Source organism: Parus major, chromosome 11 (genome assembly GCF_001522545.3).
Source record: "Parus major isolate Abel chromosome 11, Parus_major1.1, whole genome shotgun sequence".
Classification (NCBI taxonomy): Eukaryota; Metazoa; Chordata; class Aves; order Passeriformes; family Paridae; genus Parus; species Parus major.
The window spans coordinates 11,675,944-11,699,943 of NC_031780.1; the positions used below are offsets into that span (position 1 = coordinate 11,675,944).

General features: G+C 41.7%; 1 protein-coding gene and 1 long non-coding RNA gene across 6 annotated transcripts in view; both read left to right on the forward strand.

Annotated features, from left to right (window-relative positions):
- The window catches only part of SALL1 (spalt like transcription factor 1), an 18,469-nt gene extending 11,306 nt beyond the window's left edge, over positions 1 to 7,163 (forward strand). For all 4 annotated transcript variants that reach the window (XM_015640271.2, XM_015640268.2, XM_015640269.3 and 1 more), the window contains 2 exons: positions 23 to 3,432; positions 4,489 to 7,163. In XM_015640271.2, coding sequence (XP_015495757.1) covers positions 23 to 3,432; positions 4,489 to 4,929 — 3,851 coding nt within the window. In that variant the 3' untranslated portion in view covers positions 4,930 to 7,163. The remainder of the gene's footprint in view (positions 1 to 22; positions 3,433 to 4,488) is intronic.
- Positions 7,164 to 7,561: 398 nt separating this feature from the next.
- LOC107209952 overlaps positions 7,562 to 24,000 on the forward strand; it is a 180,351-nt gene continuing 163,912 nt past the window's right edge. Inside the window, exons 1-3 of one of the 2 annotated variants that reach the window (XR_001523769.3) lie at positions 7,562 to 7,860; positions 9,542 to 9,633; positions 10,065 to 10,145. This is a non-coding gene — a long non-coding RNA (uncharacterized LOC107209952). Of the gene's footprint in view, positions 7,861 to 8,796; positions 9,126 to 9,541; positions 9,634 to 10,064; positions 10,146 to 24,000 lie in introns of those variants that run through there. The other variant, XR_004499013.1, reaches the window with a different exon arrangement.

The window sequence follows — 24,000 nt, forward strand, 5'->3', positions numbered from 1 at the left end:
CCATCATCTTTTGATGTTTTAGGAGACACAGAAAAGGGTCAAGCAAATCGAACCACTAAGAACAAGGACGCCCATGTCTGTGGCAGGTGCTGTGCTGAGTTCTTTGAATTATCAGATCTCCTGCAACACAAGAAGAATTGTACTAAAAATCAATTAGTTTTAATTGTGAATGAAAATCCAGCTTCTCCTTCTGAAACCTTCCCTCCTAGTTCCCCTTCTGATAATCCTGATGAACAGATGAATGACACAGTTAATAACACAGATCAAGTAGACTGCAGTGACCTTTCAGAGCATAACAAACTTGACAGGGAAGAATCCATGGATGTGGAGGCTTCCAGCATTAACAATAGCAGTAGCAGTTCCAAGAGTGTCAACAATAGTATTACAAGCAGTAACAGCTCCACAATGGGTACCTCAGCTGTAACAACCTCTCTACCTCACATAGGGGATCTGACAACACTAGGCAACTTTTCAGTGATAAATAGTAATGTAATAATTGAAAACCTGCAGAGTACTAAAGTGGCAGTAGCACAGTTCTCACAGGAGGCGAGATGTAACGGGGCATCGAGCACTAAACTCGCTGTCCCTGCCCTGATGGAGCAACTGTTGGCATTGCAGCAGCAGCAGATCCATCAGTTGCAACTGATTGAACAAATTCGTCACCAAATATTATTGTTGGCTACCCAAAATACAGACATGCCAACATCTTCTAGCCCTTCTCAAGGTACTTTACGAACATCTGCCAACCCCTTGTCCACATTAAGTTCCCATTTATCCCAGCAGCTGGCTGCAGCAGCTGGATTAGCACAAAGCCTTGCTAGTCAATCTGCCAGCATCAGTGGTGTGAAACAGCTACCCCCTATACAGCTACCTCAGAGCAACCCTGGCAACACTCTAATTCCATCCAATAGTGGCTCTTCTCCAAATATTAACATATTGGCAGCAGCAGTTACAACACCGTCCTCAGAAAAAGTGGCTTCAACTATTGGTGGCTCGCAGCTCACCAATCCACCAGTATCAGCATCATCTTCACCAGCTTTTGCAATAAGCAGTTTATTAAGTCCTGCATCTAATCCACTTCTACCTCAGCCCACCCCTAGTAACTCTGTTTTCTCCAGTCCCTTGTCCAATATTGGAACACCTGCAGAGGATTTAAACTCCTTGACTGCCTTGGCACAGCAAAGGAAAAGCAAGCCACCAAATGTAACTGCATTTGAAGCAAAAAGTAATTCAGATGAGGCATTCTTTAAGCATAAATGCAGGTTCTGTGCTAAAGTGTTTGGGAGTGACAGTGCCTTGCAGATTCATTTGCGTTCTCACACTGGCGAGAGGCCATTTAAATGCAACATATGTGGAAACAGGTTCTCTACAAAGGGAAACTTAAAAGTCCACTTTCAGCGTCACAAAGAAAAATACCCTCATATTCAAATGAATCCATACCCAGTGCCAGAGCATTTGGACAATATTCCTACAAGCACGGGTATTCCTTATGGGATGTCTATACCACCAGAGAAACCTGTCACAAGCTGGCTGGACAGCAAGCCAGTCCTCTCCACCCTCACAACTTCTGTTGGCCTGCCACTCCCACCAACAATTCCAAGCTTGACCCCATTCATCAAAACTGAGGAGCCTCAGCCTATTCCCATTAGCCATCCTTCTGCTAGCCCTCCCTGCTCTGTCAAGAGTGACTCGGGAACAGCTGATCCCACATCAAAAATTTCCAATGGACTTTCCGATGAGGTAGAGGCTGGTGCATTGCCTACCTCAAATGGCAAAACGGAAGAAAACCCCCAAAACACAAGCACCATCACTAGCATGAGCAGCTCCGTGAGCTCCCCGGCAGCAGACTCGGGCTCCAGCGGTGTCGCCACTTTTACAAACCCACTGATGCCTCTTATGTCAGAGCAATTCAAGGCAAAGTTTCCTTTTGGAGGACTATTGGATTCAACGCCAGCATCTGAAACGTCAAAATTGCAGCAACTTGTAGAAAACATTGACAAGAAGGCAACTGATCCTAACGAGTGCATCATTTGCCATCGAGTTCTCAGTTGCCAGAGTGCACTGAAAATGCATTATCGCACCCATACCGGAGAGAGGCCATTCAAATGTAAAATCTGTGGTCGTGCTTTCACTACTAAGGGCAACTTAAAGACTCACTACAGTGTCCATCGTGCCATGCCCCCGCTGAGAGTGCAACATTCTTGCCCGATCTGCCAGAAAAAATTCACCAATGCCGTTGTGCTACAGCAGCATATCCGAATGCACATGGGAGGGCAGATCCCCAACACCCCAGTGACAGAAAACTATCCTGAGTCAATGGAATCAGATACGGGATCTTTTGATGATAAAAATTTTGATGATATAGACAACTTCTCAGATGAGAATATGGAAGACTGTCCTGACAGCAGCGTGCCAGATACACCTAAATCTGTGGATGCATCACAAGACAGCTTGTCTTCTTCCCCTCTGCCCCTGGAAATGTCAAGTATTGCTGCTTTGGAAAATCAAATGAAGATGATCAATGCTGGCCTTGCTGAACAACTTCAGGCAAGCCTAAAGTCAGTAGAAAATGGGTCGGTGGAAGGGGACGTTTTAACTAACGATTCGTCGTCTGTTGGTGGTGATATGGAAAGCCAAAGTGCTGGAAGCCCTGCTGTCTCAGAGTCTACCTCTTCCATGCAGGCCTTGTCCCCATCCAACAGCACTAATGATTACCACAAGTCACCAAGTATTGAAGAGAAACCATTAAGAGCTTTACCAAGTGAGTTTGCCAACGGTTTGTCTCCAACCCCTGCTAACAGTGGTGCTTTGGACTTGACGTCTAGTAACACTGATAAAATGATTAAAGAAGAATCCCTGAGTATGCTCTTTCCTTTCAGAGATAGAGGTAAATTTAAAAATACTGCATGTGACATTTGTGGCAAAACATTTGCTTGTCAGAGTGCCTTGGACATTCATTACAGAAGTCATACCAAAGAGAGACCATTTATTTGCACAGTTTGCAATCGTGGCTTTTCCACAAAGGGTAATTTGAAGCAGCATATGTTGACACATCAAATGCGAGATCTACCATCACAGCTTTTTGAGCCCAACTCCAGTATCGGCCCCAATCAGAACTCTTCGGTGATGCCCGCTAATGCACTGTCATCGCTCATAAAGACCGAGGTTAACGGCTTTGTGCATGGCTCTCCTCAGGACAGCAAAGAAGCGCCCTCTGCTCTAGTTGCTTCGGGGCCCCTGTCCTCTGCCACGTCCCCTGTGCTGCTCCCTGCTCTCCCCAGAAGAACTCCAAAACAGCACTACTGCAACACATGTGGGAAAACGTTTTCTTCTTCCAGTGCTCTACAGATCCATGAAAGGACGCACACTGGTGAGAAACCTTTTGCCTGCACTATATGTGGAAGAGCATTCACAACAAAAGGCAATCTGAAGGTACTTTTTCCTTTTACTGTTCTTCGGTTTCATTTTCTCCCTGCTGGGGGTTTTTGATTTTTGACGTCTGTTAATGTTGCAGCAGTGGTACCTTTGGGTGTTTGGGTGGTGTGACAGTGTGTTTAGTCAGCTCTGGTAGACCTAGATGGGCTCTTGTTGAGTGCTCATGTTGGCAGCAGGTCTGAGGCATGTGCTGTTTTGACTTAATTAAAATTCATCTACCAGCAAAGCCTGTCTATGCAGAGTGTGAAACAGCCAAATGATGGTAGGAGTATTAATTAACAGAGAAATGCATTTTGTAACTCACACACCTCTTCAAGAAGTGAAAGGCTCTTGAATGTGATCTTTTTCATAAGTTTCAAGTAAGATGAGTGTTTAAAAAAACTATTAACATAATTCTGAAATAATGGGCATGACTTTAATTGATTATATAACTAACATTTCCTACTGATATGTGCTTGAAAAAGCAAATACACTTAAGTTTTAGAACACCAGTTGAGCACTTTACTGTGTACATTTTTCTGTTGACAGAGTATTTCTCTAGAGGTTGCTGCCAGTAATGTGAGATGAATAATTACTTTCAGGCTATTCTGTCTATACACGAGGCTCTCCGATGAGCAATCAGTAAAGGATACTTTCTGCCTGTCTGAAAAGGACATTTATAGGGTAAAGGGTGTCAAATACAATACTTACCATTGCAATGAAAGTGGACATAGCAATTCTAGCCCTGAAAGCAGCTATCTGCAATTGACAGAATAATGCAAAGTCATTACAAACTAAATACGTGTAATAAAAAAAAGAGTAAGAAGCAATGCATTGTTCAGTAGGAGAACAGGTTATTCTGGGTAATGGTGATGGGCTAACCCAGAAGTAGTTTATTATTCCAGATGGAAAATGGGAAATGGAGCCCTGTATCCTCTATCTTTAATACCATTCATTATGTAACAAGACTGGACACGTTCATGGACTACTGCCTTCTCTGTGATCAAAATAGGTTTGAAATTCTGGTCAACCTCTATTTTTTGTTTGTTTGTTTGTTCCTTTCTTTCTTTCCAGGTTCACATGGGCACTCACATGTGGAACAGTACTCCTGCAAGACGAGGCAGACGACTTTCTGTAGACGGCCCCATGACATTTCTAGGAGGCAATCCTGTGAAGTTCCCAGAAATGTTTCAGAAGGATTTGGCTGCGAGGTCAGGGAATGGAGACCCGTCCAGCTTCTGGAACCAGTATGCAGCTGCACTCTCCAATGGCTTGGCCATGAAGACCAACGAGATCTCCGTCATCCAGAATGGGGGCATCCCTCCAGCTCCGGGGGGCCTGGGCAATGGTGGCAGCTCTCCCATCAGTGGCTTGACAGGAAGCCTGGAGAAGCTCCAGAATTCAGAACCCAATGCACCTCTAGCTGGTCTGGAGAAAATGGCAAGCAATGAAAATGGAACTAACTTCCGTTTTACACGCTTTGTGGAAGACAACAAAGAAATTGTAACAAATTAGAAAAAAATCTCCGTAAATAACATTCCTGCAAATAGTGCAACCTAGGGTTGTTTTTTTCAAGCTGCAGGCTACAACATTACAAAGACTTTGTTTTGTACCATGTTCTACTTCTAGAGTTCTAAGAGAGCTTATTTATTAGTGATATAACCTTGCTTTGCAAACAAATGCAAGCATTAACTTTGGTCTCCCGTATTTTGAACTAAATACTAATCGACTAGAGTGCTGTAAACTTGCTGTAACATTTATGGCAGTTGCAAGTCTGTTCTGCTAGGTGATCTTATTCTGGCATTAACTTATTTTCTATATCCAGTTTAACACAAACTCTGGTATTGATGAGATGCCTCAGTGACACATTAGATCTCTAATAAAAATCTGTATATAAATGTACACTTTGATCCTGCTGGAAACTTTATCAGCAAACACATTGTCTAATTTTTCCAGACAGAATTAAGAAAAAGACTGAGAGAATATAGACTGAACAGTGTGGGTCCTTTACACAGCTCAGTTTTTGATTTTTATTATAAAATTAAAACTGCTTTAATTTTTGTAGGTTTAACATTTTCTGTTTTGAACTGTTATTTGTATTGTGCTTTTTACTTGAGTCGTCTTAAATGTTAATACATTTCTGTACAGTAATAAGCACGCGGATTATTAGAGAAGATACTGAAGTGTTGTTTTGGTAGTTGAAACTGAGACGTAACATTTTGCCTTGTAGGTATATCCATTATAGAAAATGTGCTGGACTTTCACAATGCTGCTAAGTATGGCATCTTGAACAACTTCCGTGGACAACTGTAGATGCTCCTGTATATACAATAAGACATCACTTTCATTAAAATGTACATACGTTCCTTACAAGACCAAGCCCTACTCCTTGACCAAGGGAACAAGTATAGTGTTTGTTTATTTTGTATTAGGCATTGGGGGGGACGGGGGGAACCTTGGACTGTTACATGCACTTTCTCGGAAAGTTGAAAGGAAAAGAGGTCCAGTTTCTTTAACATTTAATACTTACTAACAGCAGAGATACTGTAATTTTACTCGAGTAATCAAATACATTTTTGCAACAGATAAAAAGATTCGCTGTCTCTGTGTTTTTAAAGTGTACCTGTATTTAGTAATCACTTTGTATTATTTAGCCTCTCCCTTGGTTAACATGAACTGTCCAGGTTGTATGTGTGTGTTTATATCTGTAAGTATGGGTATACATATATGTATTGCATATTAATTGCTAGTATATTTTTCATACCCCCTAATAGTGAGAAATTTCTCCTTAACTATTCAACTCCTCCTTCTCATAAAATTGTAGATATTTTGGCATTTTTAATTTGTTTATTAAAAAAATGCTGCTAGCAAAGACCTTATTGAGCCTAGGTAAGTTTCCTTTGAAGGAAATAATTTATTACATTTAAGGCTTGATTTGGTTCAAATGCTTTATATTTGATATTAATTTTATTTTATGAGATTGTATGTTTGTGGCATGCTTACGCTGCTATACCTGTGTTAAGATGTCCACTTGCAAGCCTCCATATACTATGTGGGGTTAATAACTTGATTGTAAAAAAAGCATACCAAACAAAACCTAACTGCTCTGGCCTTGCACATGATTTGGCTTCCCTTAAACACCTCCCATCATCATTAGCCTCAATGGAAGTTTGTCAAGCATAATTCAGCCCAATATTAACATCTTACTTTACTATTTATGAAAAATAAATCTGATTGGCTGCTTTCAAATTATGCCTTCAAAACCACCAACAGGCATAGCCAATTTTGTGTCCATGTGACTATATATACATAATTTTTTTTTTAACAATTCAAAGATTCAGGCATTTTGTGCTACAGGATTATTTTTCAGGATTACTGAAATTACTGTGGGGGGACATGCCCACCTTTTTAAACAAGAATATACTCCCATACCGCGTTGCATATTGGGCATTAGAGAGGATTTACAGCTAAAGAGCTGGGGTGAGAAATACTTTTTGTGAGGAACTTTTCCCCTTCCTATGATTATGAATCCTGCGTATTAACGCTGTAGTCTGGATACCTCTTGGACTTCATGTCTTTAGGACTTTTCCTGTTCGAATGTGATGATTCACCTGGTACATGATATGCATTTTTGTTAACATGTAAGTTGTACGCTAGAGCCAGCTGGCTTGTCAATGTGAATATTTAAGAATTTTAAGTCACCTTTTGGTCTCAGAAAAAGGTAAATTAAAAGGATTTTGATGATTTTATCAGTGAAATACTAACTAATTCTCCTTTTAAACTGAGTCGAGATTTGTGCAACAGAAAAGTTGCCAGGGAAGGGTTAGCAGCCCCCAGCGCTCCGGGAGGGTTTCCTCTCCGCGGCTTGAGTTTCATTAGTGCCTTTAACTTCAGCCCTCGGAGCCTCTTCCCACGGGGAAGCGGAGTCTTTAGGTTCCGAGGGAAGCCGCGCCCGGAGCAGGCGGGCCCCGCACTGGCGGAACTTCCCGGGCACCCGGACACTCCTGCCGCTGGGTAATGTACGCGCTTGGCACCATTCGGGGTTTAAAAAAAAAAAAAAAAAGGCAAACAAAAAACAGCCAAAAAAAAAACCCTAGGAAAAAAAAAGAAAAAAGCAGCGCGATTTTCTTTCTCGTACCTTGGGGCCTTTCCTCCGGCCCGCTCCGTGAGGGGACCCTGCGCGCACAGCCAGGGCTCGGCTGAGGGGCCAAGGAGGGGCCCTTGCCCGAGGGGCAGCGCTCCCCCAGCCCAGCCGGGGGACAGAGCCTTTTATCCCCCAGCCCTGCCGAAGCGTTTCCCTGCCGTGCGGCGGCTGCAGCGGGCGAGGCTCCCCGGGACACCCTTCCGGCCCCGGAGCCCGGCAGGGCGGGGGTTCCCGGTGAGCCGGGGTGCTGCCCCGCCGTGCTGCTGCTTCGCTCCGCGCTGCCCTCGCTGCCCTCGGCGGAGGTGGGTGCTGCCGGCAGGAGCGGCCCGTGCCCCGTGCATCAGTCCCTCTGTGCCGGGCTGAGGGAGAGTGCCCGGGCCGGGCCGGGCTGAGGGATGGATGCCCGGGCTGTGCCGGGCTGAAGGATGGATGCCAGTGCTCTGTCGGGCTGAGGGATGGATGCCCGGGCTGTGCCGGGCTGAGGGATGGATGTCGGGGCTGAGGGATGGATGCCAGGGCTGAGGGATGGATGTCGGGGCTGAGGGATGGATGCCCGGGCTGAGGGATGGATGCCCGGGCTGAGGGATGGATGTTGGGGCTGAGGGATGGATGTTGGGGCTGAGGGATGGATGTCGGGGCTGAGGGATGGGTGCCCGGGCTGTGCCGCCCGCTGTGCGGAAGGTACCCGGCCGTTCTCCCCGCGCTGCTCAGGAGCCTTCCATTCCCTTTCTCCTGGCATTTCCGACCGGGGCTGGAGCCGGCCGGCTGCAGAGGCCGGGAGCATCGTCCCTGCGCCCGCAGGGTGCGGGACCAGAGGCGGCTCGGGGCTCCGTGCCCCGTCAGGCGGAGCGCCCGGCTGGCCTCCTGCGAGGGGAAGCGGGGCGGGGGGGCGGGGGACAGAGGGGGAATAATTTGCTCTGGAAACGCGGAATTTTAAGTTTCCCGTTACTCGACACCAGACCGTGGGGACCGGGGGAAGTTACCTCTCCCCAGAGCTGTCCTGGCAAGCGCACAAAGGTGCCCGCGTCGCCTCGCAGCTGGGAGCCGCGCTACCTCGCTGCAATTACCCAGCGCAGCGTTTCCTATTCACAGACACTGAATTAATCCTTATTCAAGAATAGAAATTTTTTTCTTTACGGTTTTGTTTTCGCGGCCTCATTTTTCTCATTAGCAACAAAGTTTTCTTCCCCCCCTCCTCCCCTTCCCCCCCACCTCGTCTCGCCCATCACAATTTTATCATCCATTAAAGTAAAGCACAGTGGGGTGGGTTGGTATTCTCGTTTTCTTTCTTTTAAGCGCCAGCGATCGTTCAACGCAATCATTTAATCATCCCGGGTAATTTTCTTCACCCAGAAACAGACGTGATTTATTTAAAAATGGGGCTGATGGCGTGCGAAAGTTGCCCGCTGGGGCAGAGCCCGCGGCGGAGCGGCAGCACCGTGCTGGCCGGGGCAGCGCTGCCCGCAGCCCGCCCGGGCCGCTCGGAGCTCAGCGGGGCCAGGAAGCGAGGCCGCGGTGCCCGGCAGAGGGACAGAGATGTAGCGGGACAGACGGAGGGAAGGGCTCGGTAAAAGCACTGCCGATACCGGAGGAGCGGAGGGAGAACCGGGGCAGCACGTGGGGAGGGCAGGAATGAGGTTTCCGTATTGGCCAGGCAGGCGTGAGAAGGGAGAGGAAGCAGCAAATTGCCCGGTTTATTTCGTGTGCTGATGACGACCAGATCCTAACCCTTTTCTCAGAGAAAAGTTTGTTGAATTTCAGTGTTTCTTCCTAGGCTGGGCTTTGGTTTGAGATTTAGGTACAAGGTTGCAAGCCCTCCCAATTGCAGCATACAACAAATGCCTCGGTTTGTTCCTGCTTTGTGAAGAATATTTGCTGACCATCAAATTGCAAGGGTTGCTGCTTGTTTTGACCATTTCTTTGGAGCCTGATTCCTCTTTTGAAAGTCCTGAAGTCACAATTTACCCGGTTGTGTCTTTGCAGGAGGCCAGTTTTACTTGGCAGCAGAAGGTGTGACTTTGTAGCACGACAGTTCTGTCTTGCTGTCTCCTTGCCAGTGTTCCATAGCTCTGCAGGTTTGTTTCCTGTCAGCATTCCCTAGTTCTCCAGGTTTGTTCCTCTTTGGTTAGGGTTTGTTTGTTTATTTGTTTGTTTCCCAATCAAAATAACTTTTAAATTTTTTTTTTTAAATTTCCTTCTCTCATGCATATGACTTCAGAGAAGTTAAAATAACGTTTTGCAAATAAGTAGGTACAGTTATTTATACAAGCTGGAAGCAATATGTCTGTTAACTGCCAAGCTGAAATATAATGACTTAAAGATTTCAAACACTGTTATATAGATATGTATCTCCAGGCAAAACATTGAAGAGTAGAGCTTTTGAAAAATGAATCTTAATAGGAAAGAATAGGAATAATTGGAAAGTATGGAACTTCAGCTGAGAACAGAGTTACTGACCGCTGTATTTCTGATTTTCTGATTTGATATTTCTGGGTTTTACATCCAGGTTACAGTTAATATTGGAATGGTTACCCTGAGCAAGTCCCTGTGTCCCTTTGACAGTGGCCTAGGAGATGCCTGGAAGATGGTGAGTGCATGGTGGCTCCTTCCAGGGAAGATCTTGTTCCAGGGACGTGGGGTACCAGGATGCCCTGAACCACAATTTTCAGTGACTGAAATATTTTACAGGTAATGAGGTGTAGGAATGATAGTGATTAAAATGACATTTCTAGTTTACATAATACTGTTTTGTCCTACCACAAATCTCTTCAATTTCCATTTAATCTTCTGTTTTAATTTAGACATGTATTTTTGAATCCACAAACTAAATTTCTTAAGAGGCAAAATTTCTCAGTCATATGGGAAGGGGAGCAGAAGAGTGATAAAAGGAGAGCAGGAAAGAGGAATTTTCTTTCATGCCTGTCTAGCATGGCAGGAGCTGGAGAGGAACACGCCCATGGGGGTTGCAGTCACTTTGTGCAATGCTCTGTGTGGTGAGTGAGTCCAGCATCTTGTAAGACACAGAGAATGCAGTGAGAGCACCACTGGAGAGCTGCAAAGTAAGAAAGCGATGCCATCTTTCTTTGTATAGCAGTTAGTTAGTTAACCCAAGCTGCAAGCTCTTCTGAACTTTCAGAAGTTACTGTCACTTCTAGAAGGAGCTTTAAAATCAGGTTAGATGGGCACCAAAAACATGTCCATGCCCATGTTATACCTGGTCACCTCTGCTAGTAAGGAAGATTCTCTCTAGAAAGATCAACCCTGAAACTTCTGGTGCTATTTCATTTCAAAAGAAGTCTCTCCATGTTAACAGACATTTACATCATCTGTACAGACAGCTCTCTTGACCAGCACAGTGCTGAAGTGCAAAGGTCTATTTTCATTATTTAAAGGTCTTAAAAATGCAGCATCACAGTGTCAGGTGGGTGTAGCAGAAGCCCTGAAGCACCTGGCATCAGGTGGTGCAACATGAGAACTATTTAGAATTGAATATGGAAAGCAAAAAATGGAGTGGTCTGGCACACTATAATGGATTTAACCCTGCCCATCACTACTTTCATTCTTTTTCCTCATCTTTTTTATTAAAAATTATTCCAAAGTGAAAGCAGTGAGACTAATCAGATGAACGATAAGAATTTTTTCAAAGCACTGCCTGTTTTGAAAATTAGCTTTTTCTAGCAGTGAATAACTCTGAATTGCTTTACTTTCACCAGGATTGTAAAATGTCAGTTAATACTTAGTGAAGCTAACATTTGTTTCATATGTACAATAACTAAGTGGATAATCATATTCAGTACAAATGTGAGTTCATATGAACCCCATCTTTCTGGTGGTTAGAGGATCCATAGAAAGCAAATTATGTAGAGAGAGACAGAACAGATTTCAGAGGTTTATGTGTCTATTTACTTGTCTAGGATGAGTACTGAGTCCTCTCAGCACCTTGTGGCAGAGCTGTGGCTGCTGAGCACAGGGATGTCTGTGCTGGTTAAATCACCACAGCTCAGCTGGGGAACCCTGAACACCAGCACAGACCTCTGGTGCTGATACACATAAAACAACTTAACCCCACTGCTTAACTCAGCTGAACTTATTTTGGCTTCTAGCACTGAAGAGTGCCTGAGAGCTGCACAGACAACTTTTGTAGTGCTGGATCTGGCTGTTTAAGGTGTTACTTTATTTCCCTTTCAGTTCAGCTGTTTATTCCTGTCTGCTGAGATTTCTCCCCCTTCCATATCTGAATGAGTGGAATAGATCTCATGAGCACTCTTCATTCATATCACCACAAAGACTGAGCCAATTCTTATTTGGTTCCTTATTTAAGATAGGAAAGAGTCCAAAATGTACTGGGCAGGTTTGCAAAGCTTAAGGAGATCATTTTACAAAAGGAGGTAGAGCTTATGTATCAGTGAGTCAGGCAGAAAAGAATTCATAAAGGTACAGCTTGTTTGAGCCAGAATTTCACGAGGTGTTACCTTCCAAACCAAGCCTCCTAAAGGAACAACTGCCTACAAAATAGGCTTAGCTTAAAATGCCACTGAAGTATGTCTAAATTTGCACTGAAGTGGGGGGAGAACACTCCATAATTTGTCCTGTTGTGACAGGGCACAGCAGTAACAGCTTAAAACACGGAGGCTATTACTTCAGCAGTCTCCTTACTGACATCAGACAGGCACCTAGAGTCTCTTTTCTTGCATGACCTACACAAAAAGTAGACTGGGCCCCTGTGTTCTCTCCTGGATCTTAAGAAGTTATTAAACCAATTCCTTCTTTTGAAAGCTGTATGCATTCATGCTGGCATCCTCAATAAAGCTGGGACACAAACAAAAAAAGCAAGCAAACCAGTCACAGTAGCATTCAATGCACTTAAACTTGGAGGAAATGAAAATCAATATTTGTCAAATGGAGGGAAAAGGTAAAATGGATTGAGGAAAGTTGTCTGGCTTTCTTAAAAGCCATTAGTGAAAATGAAAAGTTAACAACAATACTGGAATTTAATTCCCGTATTGGTGCTGTTTGAACCCATGGTTTTTTTGTTTTCCCTCTCTAAGGATGCACTAGCTTGATGCACACATATTCCTTTATTGTTAGCCCTGTTGAATGGTATTTATTACATTTTAATTATGAGTGATTTGGAGCCTTGGAGGTTTATCTGAATGTCTTGCTTGTGGTTAAAATGTGAGGGAATAATTTAGGAAACGGAAGTTTCATTTCTGGTTCTGGGAATGCATGACCTCAGCCAGTTGCTCCAAACTCCTGATGTCTTCTGTAAAATGACCTTACCTTTAATTTTTGCTGATTTTGGTTATTTAGATAGGAAACTGTTCTCACTGCTCCTTTACAAGGTGTGTATAACCTACATGGCTACTCTCTGAGAACATAAATGGTTCCAAAATAACCAACACACGGCTATTTTGCATTTCAGCATCTACTGGAACATCTGGAAGTGCTCTGCTGGTACCACAGTACATTATTTGCCACATATTAGATGAAGCTTAAAAGTTAATCCTGTAATTTTCACTGTGCTTGTATGATCAAATAATCAGATTAGAAATATAAAATGAGTCTATTGTGTGATTAGTTTTTATGTATACGAGTGGTGGGGGCAATGGAGGCAGGATGTTGTCAGGAACCCGTAGCTGACATGGGATGTGACTATGGGGGGATGCAGGCAGTACACTCTTGGCTCTTTGCAGAGGGTCAGACCAGGCTGCTGCATTTCCAAATAACATTTTGGAGAAATTCAACCTTAATCAAATGAGATTATTGTACAGCTGGTTATGTAGAAGGCTCTGAAGTAGCAGGGAGTCCTGTGATGATGTGATATGTCTCTCTTCAGGATTAGTAGCTGTCTCTCTTCTTCCACCCCCTCATTTCTTTCTTTCTCTCTCAGGGGTTAAGGCTCTGTGTAATGTTGACAGTTACTGGAAAAGGTTCTAACAGCAGTAGAGCTGGTGAAAGACAAGACTATTTATAGAAAACAATAAAGTAAAAATAAGTGTAAGATTAAATATCAGTAGCTACCAGCTGTAGCACCTTTTCTCCTCCTCCTGTTAAGTAGTAAAATCAAAGCATAATTTGGAGAGGCTTCCTGCTGGAATTGGAGAAGCTGGTTCATTCTTATGCCAAAGGGAAGTTGAGATGTTCATTTACAGGATGGCATTTCCTCAGTTTCTGCAGAACCATTCCCCAGCTGGGATTAGAAGCTCACATGCTGTAGGAAGTGAGATTTTTCTGCTGGGGTACGAAATCAAGCTTTTGTTTTCTCATGGTGAGTGGACATCTAGAGTGCTCCCAGTGCCACCACAACTATCTGAAATGATGGGATGGACATGCTTCATGGTCTCCAGTAGAGGAGACTTTGAAATGACTGAGGTGCATGAAAATGGCTCAGTCTGCCCTGTAATGCTCATATATGAGGTGATGTGCAGAAAAGGTTCTGGCTACACAACTATGGAAGTGTTTCAGATGAGTTTGTCCTAAATCAGGCATCTTGTTTCTCCTCAGCAAATCAGATGTTCAGAAGTCTCAGGTTATGCTCTGTATTCCTCTTTTCCCAGAGCCCAGGTTAGACTTTGTTGAATATAATTAATTTTCTTTTTTTGGTGGAAATAGTTAAAGTACTCTGCACAAATCTTAAAATCTGCTTTTAGTTCCCTCCACTCTCCATCAATTGATTTGATATATAGTTTTCTTCTTTTTTCAAGATGAAATAAGTTGTGTGGATATAGCTCTTTCCTTTTAAATGAACTAATTTCATGATGTGAAGTTTTTTCTGTCTTCTGATTACATTACAAACAGAGTTTAGCAGGTTTGGGGGTTTATTTCTGAGGAGGGTGAGAGTACAATGGCTACAAGTAGCTGCTGAGCCTTTGGCTAGTCTCATTTAGTTACTATTCAATCTCTTTTTCCTTCTGTTTTTTATTGTTTCTAGGTATTTATAGTTGATTTTTCTTGAGAAAAATACTGATGCCATTATTGTTGGTCAGGGTCAAAATACTTTCAAGTACCAGATTTACCTGAATTTACTGAATAACCCCAGTTTAAAAAATAATGAGAGAGTTCTAAGTAATATTTCACAGGATTTTGTTTCAGCAGAGGGAGTGTTGATTCCAGAAGAGTTTATGTAACTGCTGAAAATCTGGAAAAGACTTGAAAGAGAGCATTAAACTATTTAATAGTGGTCAAATGCTACAAACCAAATTTACTCTTTATAAAATCAGAAATGTTACCTCCTTCTGGTTCAGCAGTAAACCTACAGTGACTCATCAGGGTGATGTTGTGGCTTTTTCCCTTGCTATAGTGGAGCACAGTATTGATCAGACTGTGAAATAATACAGCAGCTGAAGCTCAGGTAGCAAATATGCACTGGATTGATCTCCTTTTACTAAGCCTCCTGTATCCCAGCCTTATTTACGGCAGAAGGATCAAGTCTGGAAAATAACTGATAAATATCACCTTGTGGCACCTGTTTAAGTGATGGGATAGAAAACACTCCCTAGTTTGTTAACTTTAAGTATTGGGAGCAGAAGCGATGTGCACATAATAATATTATGATTCATACAAAGCACTTTTCAACCAACTCGATATATTTCATTACCTCCTTTCCAGCAGAAGTATTGATTTTTGTTTTGTGGTTTTATAACACAATTTCAAGGCTGTTGTAGTTTAATGAGCCATGTTTTTATGATGTTTAAAAAGATTTGAAGCATTTGTTGAAATAAATATTATGGATTGCCCAGCTCTCGTCACCTCTTCTTTCGCTCTGCGCTTCGTATCAGCTCAGCATAAGAATGAATAGGGCAGGCAGCTCTGTGGCTTTTTGTGCTTTTTGTGTTTGAGATCAAAGTGCTGCTGGAGAACAATAGCAGGCCACACTTCTGTGTCCCTGACCACACACAGCAGCACCTGCAGAGCAGTAAAATGTCATTGTTGCTTCTGCAGTTTGAGCACAGAGGAAGCACCACTGAGGTGGCAGATGATTCTAATAATACTTGATGTGAATTGATGGGGAAGGAGGACCATAACACAGAGGGCTTTTTATTATGAGCCTTGACTTCCCAAGCTGTGAACAACAGAATACTGCACCTGTGGACTTTCTTCCAATCAACCATTATGGAAAGTGACAGATTTTATTAACTTAAGGAAGAACTTTTCAACATGGGAAAGTTGCAGTTTATTTTGGAGACATGAAGAAAAAAAGCTAGTGATATATTACAGATTTCCCACTGCTCATACTTTCCTAGTTTGTGTTGTGTTTTTAATGTGCTGTTATAGAATCACAAGGACATTATTAGAAAGATTTCATCTTTTCCTATCTTTTTAAGATAAAACAACATCAGTGGGGTTTTTCTCACTTTTTCCCATTGTTTCATGTCTTATGCTAGAGGAATAGTGGAGCTGACAAGAGAATAAGTCTATTGGTTGAAGAGATATATATGATAATTTTAAGAGTTAGCTGAAGTTGGATAGAAAAGAAAATTGGGTGGAAGCAGCCCTCAACTGGTTGAAATGAAAGTAGTTTATACCAGTCAGTGTCTGTGCAGTCAGTTCCTCCCTCATGCATCCATCCTTGGGAAGGTTCTGGGAGGGCAGGAGCTGCACATGGGGGCTGCAGGACTGTGCTGTTGTCCAAGGCATGTGCAGGTAAATGGAGCTGACACACATTTCTTCAATGCAGAGTCTTCCTTCAGACAGGTCAGGTTATCAGTTTTATTTACAACTGCTCTGCACCACTGCTTGAAGACTAATATTTCTGTTCTGGGATTGTGACAATGTATCAATCTGGGTTTTAGGAAGAAATAGAAGAGCATCAGTATTTGTTTCTTCAGATCATGTGCCCTGTGTTGTAAAACAGATTCTGCAAAAGTTGGAAAGATTATATGGCTGGTGGCCAAATATCAGTCTGATTCCTGCCTGTAACATAAATTAGGTGCAGGATCTGATTTACTTAGAATTCTTCTTATACTTTTATTTCTCAGAATATGTGGCCACAACTGGACTTTTTTATGGCTGCAGTGATTTTGCTAGTCATAGACACAAGCCTCTTGGTACCCATATGAATCCAGCCACACCCCAATTTTTGTGTAGGTGCAATTAATATCTTGGCGATATAATTCAGGTTACCTTGAAAACAGAACACACATAAAAAAGGAAGTCATTATGAGCATTTTATTAATATACATATAGTTTTTTACAGTCAGCTTTGAGGGAATCAGAAGTTGTAATTCATGTAAATTTAATGGCTAAGAGTTGACAAATCAAGCATAAAGCCAGCTGGATCATGATTATTAGCTAAAAGCATAGTGGTTTCTGATGATTCTTTTTGTTCTAAAAATAATCCCTGAAAGAATTGAAAATCATTTTACAGGAAACCCTTAAGTAAAGTGGTCATGCAGAGTAGTAGGTAGAATATTACACTTTTTATTTGCACAAACAGATGGTAAGCTTGGCCTTAGATTTAATCAGGGGGTGACAGACAGGTAGTGCTGTTGTATATTTTGGATGGAAACTTTTTATCAGAGAGAAAGTGTTTCATTCAACCAAGCAAGAGAAGCATTTGCCAGATATTATTATCTTTACTATTACTTTAACTTACTGTAACTTACTATTGGAGCTAACACATACACAAAACTTGCTGCTTTATTTAGTCAGCTCCAAAACCTTTGTTTTGGTTTATTGTTTTCTCCTCCTCCTCTCTTTTGGCAATGCATATAGCAATCCAGAGCACCCAGAAATGTGTCTGTGATTGAACTTGTAAGCAAATAAATGCCTTAACAATACAGGATTCATGGGTCTCTGGCCATATTCTTTTTAGCTAACTTTTTAGATAAGATTTTGATATCATTTGTTTCCCCTTCCCTTCCCAAAACCTAATACCAGGTAACCTAAGCAAATACAATCTGTTTCAGAAGAGACATTCAAGCAAGTGCAGCCACTGGTGTGTTTTAATGTCACTGCAGAGATTATGTTACCTTCCTAGAAACAAAATCTTTTTTTCTCCCCTTCAAATGGAAGTCCCTTGATACCCTTGTCAGAGACCATTTGTTATGGAGAGTTTTGTGAAGCAATCAAAATTAATTCACAGCGATCTTTTCACCCAGAACCTCCAGCTTCAAATAATGGGCTTTCTCAACAGGTGCTCATTGTGGCAGTTTGACTCCAATGTGCCAGACTAAAGAGTTTATTCTTTAGCCATATTTAAGAATAAAATCCTGAGCTTGTAATTTACTAATCTTAAACAGCTGCCCAGGAAGGCACACCTGCTTAAAGGAAGTATTTCTTGTGTCTTTGAGATCTAAAACCTAAGGATGTTTTCATATTTACCTATTTTCTTACTTAATAAAAATCTCATGTACAAGTCACTAGAAAACCTGTCCAATAGCAATGCCACATAATTACATATTACAGTCTTATTAGGAATCTAATTGTGCTGATTGTTCTTGCAGATTGGCAAATTTCCCCCTGAAGACAAAACAAGTTACTTTGATATTTTTTTTCTTTCCCCTGAGTTAGGATTTGTAATAGGTTTCATTGTGAGATAAAATAAAACAACTGTTTTAAAGGTAGCACTAATAAGCTGTACTCATTTGTGAGTGCTGAGAACTTTAACAAATGCTTGCTAATCTCTTGCAGGTACTGTTTAAATATGTTTCATATGAGCTGCAAAAGCAGAAATTTACTTTATTTGAATATTTCTTGAATGTCCTGGGTGGGGAGGGAAAAAAAAAGAAAGTAGACAATTTGGTTCAGTAAAAGCAAAACATAATGTATCATTAGAAATACCTGAGCTGTTGCTGATACCAGTGTATCATATTTTCATTTCCTTAACCATACATAGGCAGGTAAGCAATGAAGTATTTTACCAGTAGAAAGGCATCCCTGTGGAGTATAAAGCCAGCCTGCTCAAAGAACATTCACACTATTATAATTGTAATAGGAGATACTGTTGTCAAATCTACTGTGTTAAAAAGCAGATTAACCTATAACCACGCTCAAAATACTGCACTTGTTGAAGATGTAAAGAAGAACATTTTCAGCTGGCTTTACCATACTGGACTTGTGGGATCATCGGTGTAGGATTCAGAGCACACAAAGAGTCTGTAAGGGAGGAAAAAATTAAATTTAAATTAAATTAAAGACTCAGTTAAGAATATCCAGGAAATATTTGCCTTTGTGTAGCTGTTATTAGTGATTGGTTGTGTTGCTGATAATGCTGCAGTAGGCTGAAAGTTTCAGAAAGTGAGAAGTCATCAAGGCCCTTTAGTGAGGCAGGTACCCGAAACACCGGGAGCCTTCCCAAGCCACCTGCACGTGACTCTGCCCAAAACAAAGACACACCTGAGCCTCCCTGGCTGTGCAGACAGAGAGGCTTTGTAGGGTATTACTTTAGCACAAGTGTCTGATGGAATGATGCAGGAAAAACTGCTTGTAAGGAGAGAGGAAAAGAAGTAAAAACATCGGTCAGAACCACATGAACACTAGCAGGCTTTACTTGAGAAAAGTGTCAAAGCTTTTTAAGTTGAATGCTGAGAAAAGAAAGCTTAGAATTAAGAGAAAAGAAACCATCTCCAGCTGTCTAATTCCTCTTATGTTCAGGGAAACAGCATTTTGTTTGTGCCAGAGAAGGAGCTGACTTTATCATCAATTTCTCCTAATGGAAAGAGAGTTCCCTACACATTGCCTTGCTGCTCAAGACAAAAGGGGGTGATATTGCTTTTTATTTCAATAGCAACATTTATTTAAGACTCTCGAAATATTCTATAAATGTAAGTATTGGACAACACTAGTTCCCTTAGAGTAGATAGATATAATTTTAGCCCCTCAGAAAAGTAAGGGACTTTGCTAGTAAGGATTAGTTAAGCAGTTTGCCTAAATTCAGCAGTGACAGCCACAGAAATAAGAAGGGAATCCAGGCCCTGATTCCCCTGTCTATCTGTACTGGTTTAAACCAGATGTAAGCTAGAGAAGACTCATGGCTCAGTGGCTGCAACACCTGATTCCTTGATACAACTGTGGAAGTAATCAGACTCCTTCCTGGAGCTCAGTGAAATACACAAGTCCTGATGCTGGGTTCCTTACTCTTGCTCTGCTGTTTTGCAGGGTAAGTCACTAGTACATAAATGCTTGTGTGAAACCTCGAACACAGAAGTGTTTTTAGTGTATCACCAGTGAGCTGTACTCATTTGGCCTGTTCAGAGCCTTGACAAATGTTTGCTCAATTCCTGCAGGTTCTGTTGCACTATTTAAATGTTTCATATGACCTGCTCTTGCACTATCAAAAGCCAGTGCCTTTAGTGAAGTATGTAAGTCATTAGCCATGAGCATTGCCTAGTATTTTATGTTTATTTCAGCTTTTTTAATGAGTTGTTGCAAGATTTTTTACAGTAGAAAGGGATTGTTTAGGCTACCAAATTAAACACCAAAGCATTTATACTGTTGTCTGTGTGAAGAACATGTTACTAACCTGTGAAGCACATGAAACAATCCTATTGAATTACATGAAGTGTTTGTACCAATGGAGAATCACCCATTTACACTCGTGTTTTCAACCATACCGAGTAGGATTTTCATACTCCTAACCTGAAAGCATACCCAGTAGATTTTGGAACCACAGAAGTGGGTGAATAAAGGAGAATAGTGCCTAAATGCTTATAGATAACTTATGGCAGCAGAGGAAACTACACTGTAGCATCACATTCATGGTAATGGTAATTTGAAACCAGGGAACCTTTGTATAATCTTCCATCTTCCCATTTTAAAAAATCATATTGCTGAAGGCGTAGAAATCAGCTAAAATGTAAACAAACAATGCAATGATTTCTTCCTGAAGCTGCTAGCAGTATGACTTACCAGCTGTTAGATGTATGTATTTGCTCCAATGGAATATTTAACTCCAATGCAGCTGACTATTTTATTGTTGTTGATGGTGTAACTGATTACTTTGTTGCAATGTGAATAACCTGATGTTCTTATCCACTGCTCTTACCCATTCTGAGGCTTGGGGAATGAAGAAGTTATCTGCTGTCAAGTATTGCTGATGTAAAAGTGAAGGATATAACTCTCTATTTATTGAATTACTTGTGCTTCTTTTTCTCTCTCCTCTTGCAAAGGTTAAGCTTTGAAACAAAACGTATTTCCTGGTGTTTCCTTTTGGGCAGCTCTGGCACCCTCTCCTTTGCCTCGGCCTCGTGGCTGGGCAGAGCTCCATGTGGCTGGGGCAGACGGGATGTGAGGACACTTCTGGTACTCTGTAGGGTCCCAGACACTCAGGGTGTGGGTGTGAGCATCCTCTCCTCTGCTCTCCTCACAGCCCTACCCAGAGCAGCCCTCTCTGTGTTGGCAGCACAGCAATTCACTGGGGAGCAGCTCTCAGTACGTGGATTCACACACTGTTTTCTCTGTGACTGCATACATGTAAACAAAAGAATAACTACCTTCAAAAATATGATTTATTCCATGAAGACTTTCCAGCATGTGGATTATGGTGCATTAAATTCAAGACAATTGTGCTGACATAAGCCTTTCTTTACTTGCACAAGTGGAGGTAGTTCTGTCAGGTTCCTTGGATCTCAGGAGCTGTGTGGGCTGTTTCTAAGCCTCCACTGGGAATGAGGTTGTTTTGTTAAGATAAGCATTCCCATTAGGGTCACTGGCATGCTTTCTGTGCTGTGGCAGCTGGGATGAGGCTGAGATCCTGGCAGGTAAGGGCCTTATAGATTTTAATAAGCTTTTATAGATCTTGCTATTTTCTTGGGTTCTTATATTTCTGGTTTCACTTCTTTAGCAACAGTTCTGATGATTTAAAGACCTAGAATAATATGCTGCCCTTTCTTTTAATAATTATTTAAATTATTTATTTTACAGCTGTCAGAATATTCCAGGACTAAGATGGTGAAATACAAATACAATTAGAAAACACCTGAGTTTTTTGTTTGGAAATGCACCTGTCAAATTTTGAAATAACTTTTTCTAACGTATTTAATTAAGTGAATTAATTAGGCCAGTAGCCTGCCTATGAGTTAGGAATAATGCTGTAGTGATGCATGCTTTGAAGAGAATCTTTCACCTAAGTGCTTGAGATGTTAATGGTGATTACCATGGATATGGATAAACAGAGAAACATTTAAATTCTCTGCTTCAGTTTTCCATGACACGTTAATTAATGTCCACAACTTTCTGCCAAGGGAATTATAGTGACTTGTGAAAAGGACCAAATGTGCAGTAAGGTGTAAATTAGGACATCTTCACTGAAGTCAGACATAACTGGGAACCTGAGCCAAATATGTATCTGTATGGAATGCTCTGTGTGCCTTGAGTGGAGCAGGTGTTTGCACCTGATCAACAGAGAGCCCTTCTAGGTGAGGTCTCTCAATCTTTTTGAAGAGTATGGGTAGAAGTTAAACATGTGAATGACAATTACATTAATGTTTTGGAAATTAGGCTCAAGTCAAGAAAAACAGAGGTTTTAGGGTGCTGTCTTACAAACCAGTTTGTTTTCCTTTTCAGTTTTCTGTAAAATACAACAATGTAGCCAAGTAATATGTTTGTAAAATGTCTTATGGAGGTCTGATGGCAAAACAAGGCTCTTTGCCATGGCAGAGAAGGGAGGGAAAGAACAGAGTCTCTTGTGTGACTACATTACAATAGGACAGTCAATGACATTGTAATTCCTAGGAATCTTTTCTCCAAATGATGCAAAAAAGTGATTGTCTAGAAAGAAATCAACAACTTGTCTGTTTCTTAACAGAGCAGCTATGTTGCCTTCCTTCCTTTTAGTTAGGGCTGCTTAATCTTGCCTTTCAGTGTCTGTAGGATGTGTGAGCCTGGCTGGGATTTGTGGAGAGGAGCTGGGCTTTTGCAAAGGCAGATGGAATGGTGCTGAACTTTGCTCTCTGAGGGACATAGCAGGACCAATATGCAAAGAGTATGTGAATTACATGGTATGTAGTTTTAAAATATAAATCTCACGCTCCAGTCAGTGCAGTGATCATGGCTGTGCCACAGAAGCCACTTCCATTGTCTCATTGCAAAGACTGACTCATTAGCTCAGGTTGTGGAAGGTCATTTACTGCTAGTCCACTATAAAATGGCAGCTGTAGTTTCTGGAGTTTGTTTTTTTCTCTTACCTGTTTTTACATCCCAATATCCTTAGGTTTCTATTTAAGCTGTTTTCCCCCTTTGCTGAGGTAGAGCTGCCTTTCTGTGTGTCCAGTTTTCTGAAGTGCTTGTAACTACTTCTGCAAAGGGAGAGTGATGCAGAAGGAGCAGGGGCTGTCCTGTAATAACTCCATGAGCCACTGGATGGTGTTTGAGGCAGTCTGAGCTCCTGGGTGAAGTCTGCCCCAAGTCAATGAATAGCTTGTTGTGCAACTGAGCTGAACCAGGCCATTTTAGTCACCCAATATGAAACTTTCTGTTCTTCGTGTTTATTTAACACTGTTGAATTTAGAAATGTTTAGAAAGAATAAATATGCTCAAATGTGATTGTTCCAGGATGATAGATGGAAGACTCTCATATTGATGTTAATTCAACTTTACCATTACTGCCTAAAGCAACCTTTAATTCCATTCTTGTTTTTTAATTAAAATGGGTGGGTTACTCTGGACTGGATTTGCCTTGTTTTCTCCCACTGAGCAATCCTTCACACTGTTGGTGGCCACTGAAACTTAAGTAGGGCCAGATTTAGTGAGTTGTTGCACAGCACTACAGGGCCAGATTTTGTTACTCCTTCCTGTACGTGATAGCACTCTATGCTTATTTTAATCTAATGTTGTTGTAGGACTGGAAAACTAAATTCCCAATTCTTCTTATTCAGAAGTTAAAATCCTTCAGATGACCATCAGGATCTATGTTTTGTACCCCAGCTCCCTTCTATAGGCGAAACACACAATGCATCAGTTGTCTAAATTAGGGGTTTATTTTAGTTCTACGTTGTGTACTCTTGCAAGATTCACATTTTAGAATTATTTTGAACTGAATGAAGGATATGACCAGGGTGTCAGCAGTGTCTGTGCACCAATGTGCTGTCAAAGTATCATAGAAAGATCTGGTGCTATGTTCTATGTCTCCCTTTTAACTCTAGTTGAAAACTTTGAATGATAAGGTTTAAACTGCCTGTCAAAAAAAAAAAAATTCAAGTTCACTATTACCACCTAATTATTCCTTGAGTGCTCTTTTGGCCACATTTTCCTTTGTATTACACTCAGTCTTCAGATAGATTTGTTTGTGTGGGTTGTTTTGAGTTTGGGCTGGTGGTGGTGGAAGGTTTTGGAGATGGAGGTGGTATTTTACTGTTTCTGCTTTGTTTCACCAACAAAACTGAAGTTAGAGGACCTGTCCTTTTATCTTTGCTGTGGGTGACCAATGTCTTTGGGGCAATGTATAGCCAGCACAAAAAAGCTTCCAGAATAATAGCACCAGGTCAGTTGCTGCCAGCCTGAAT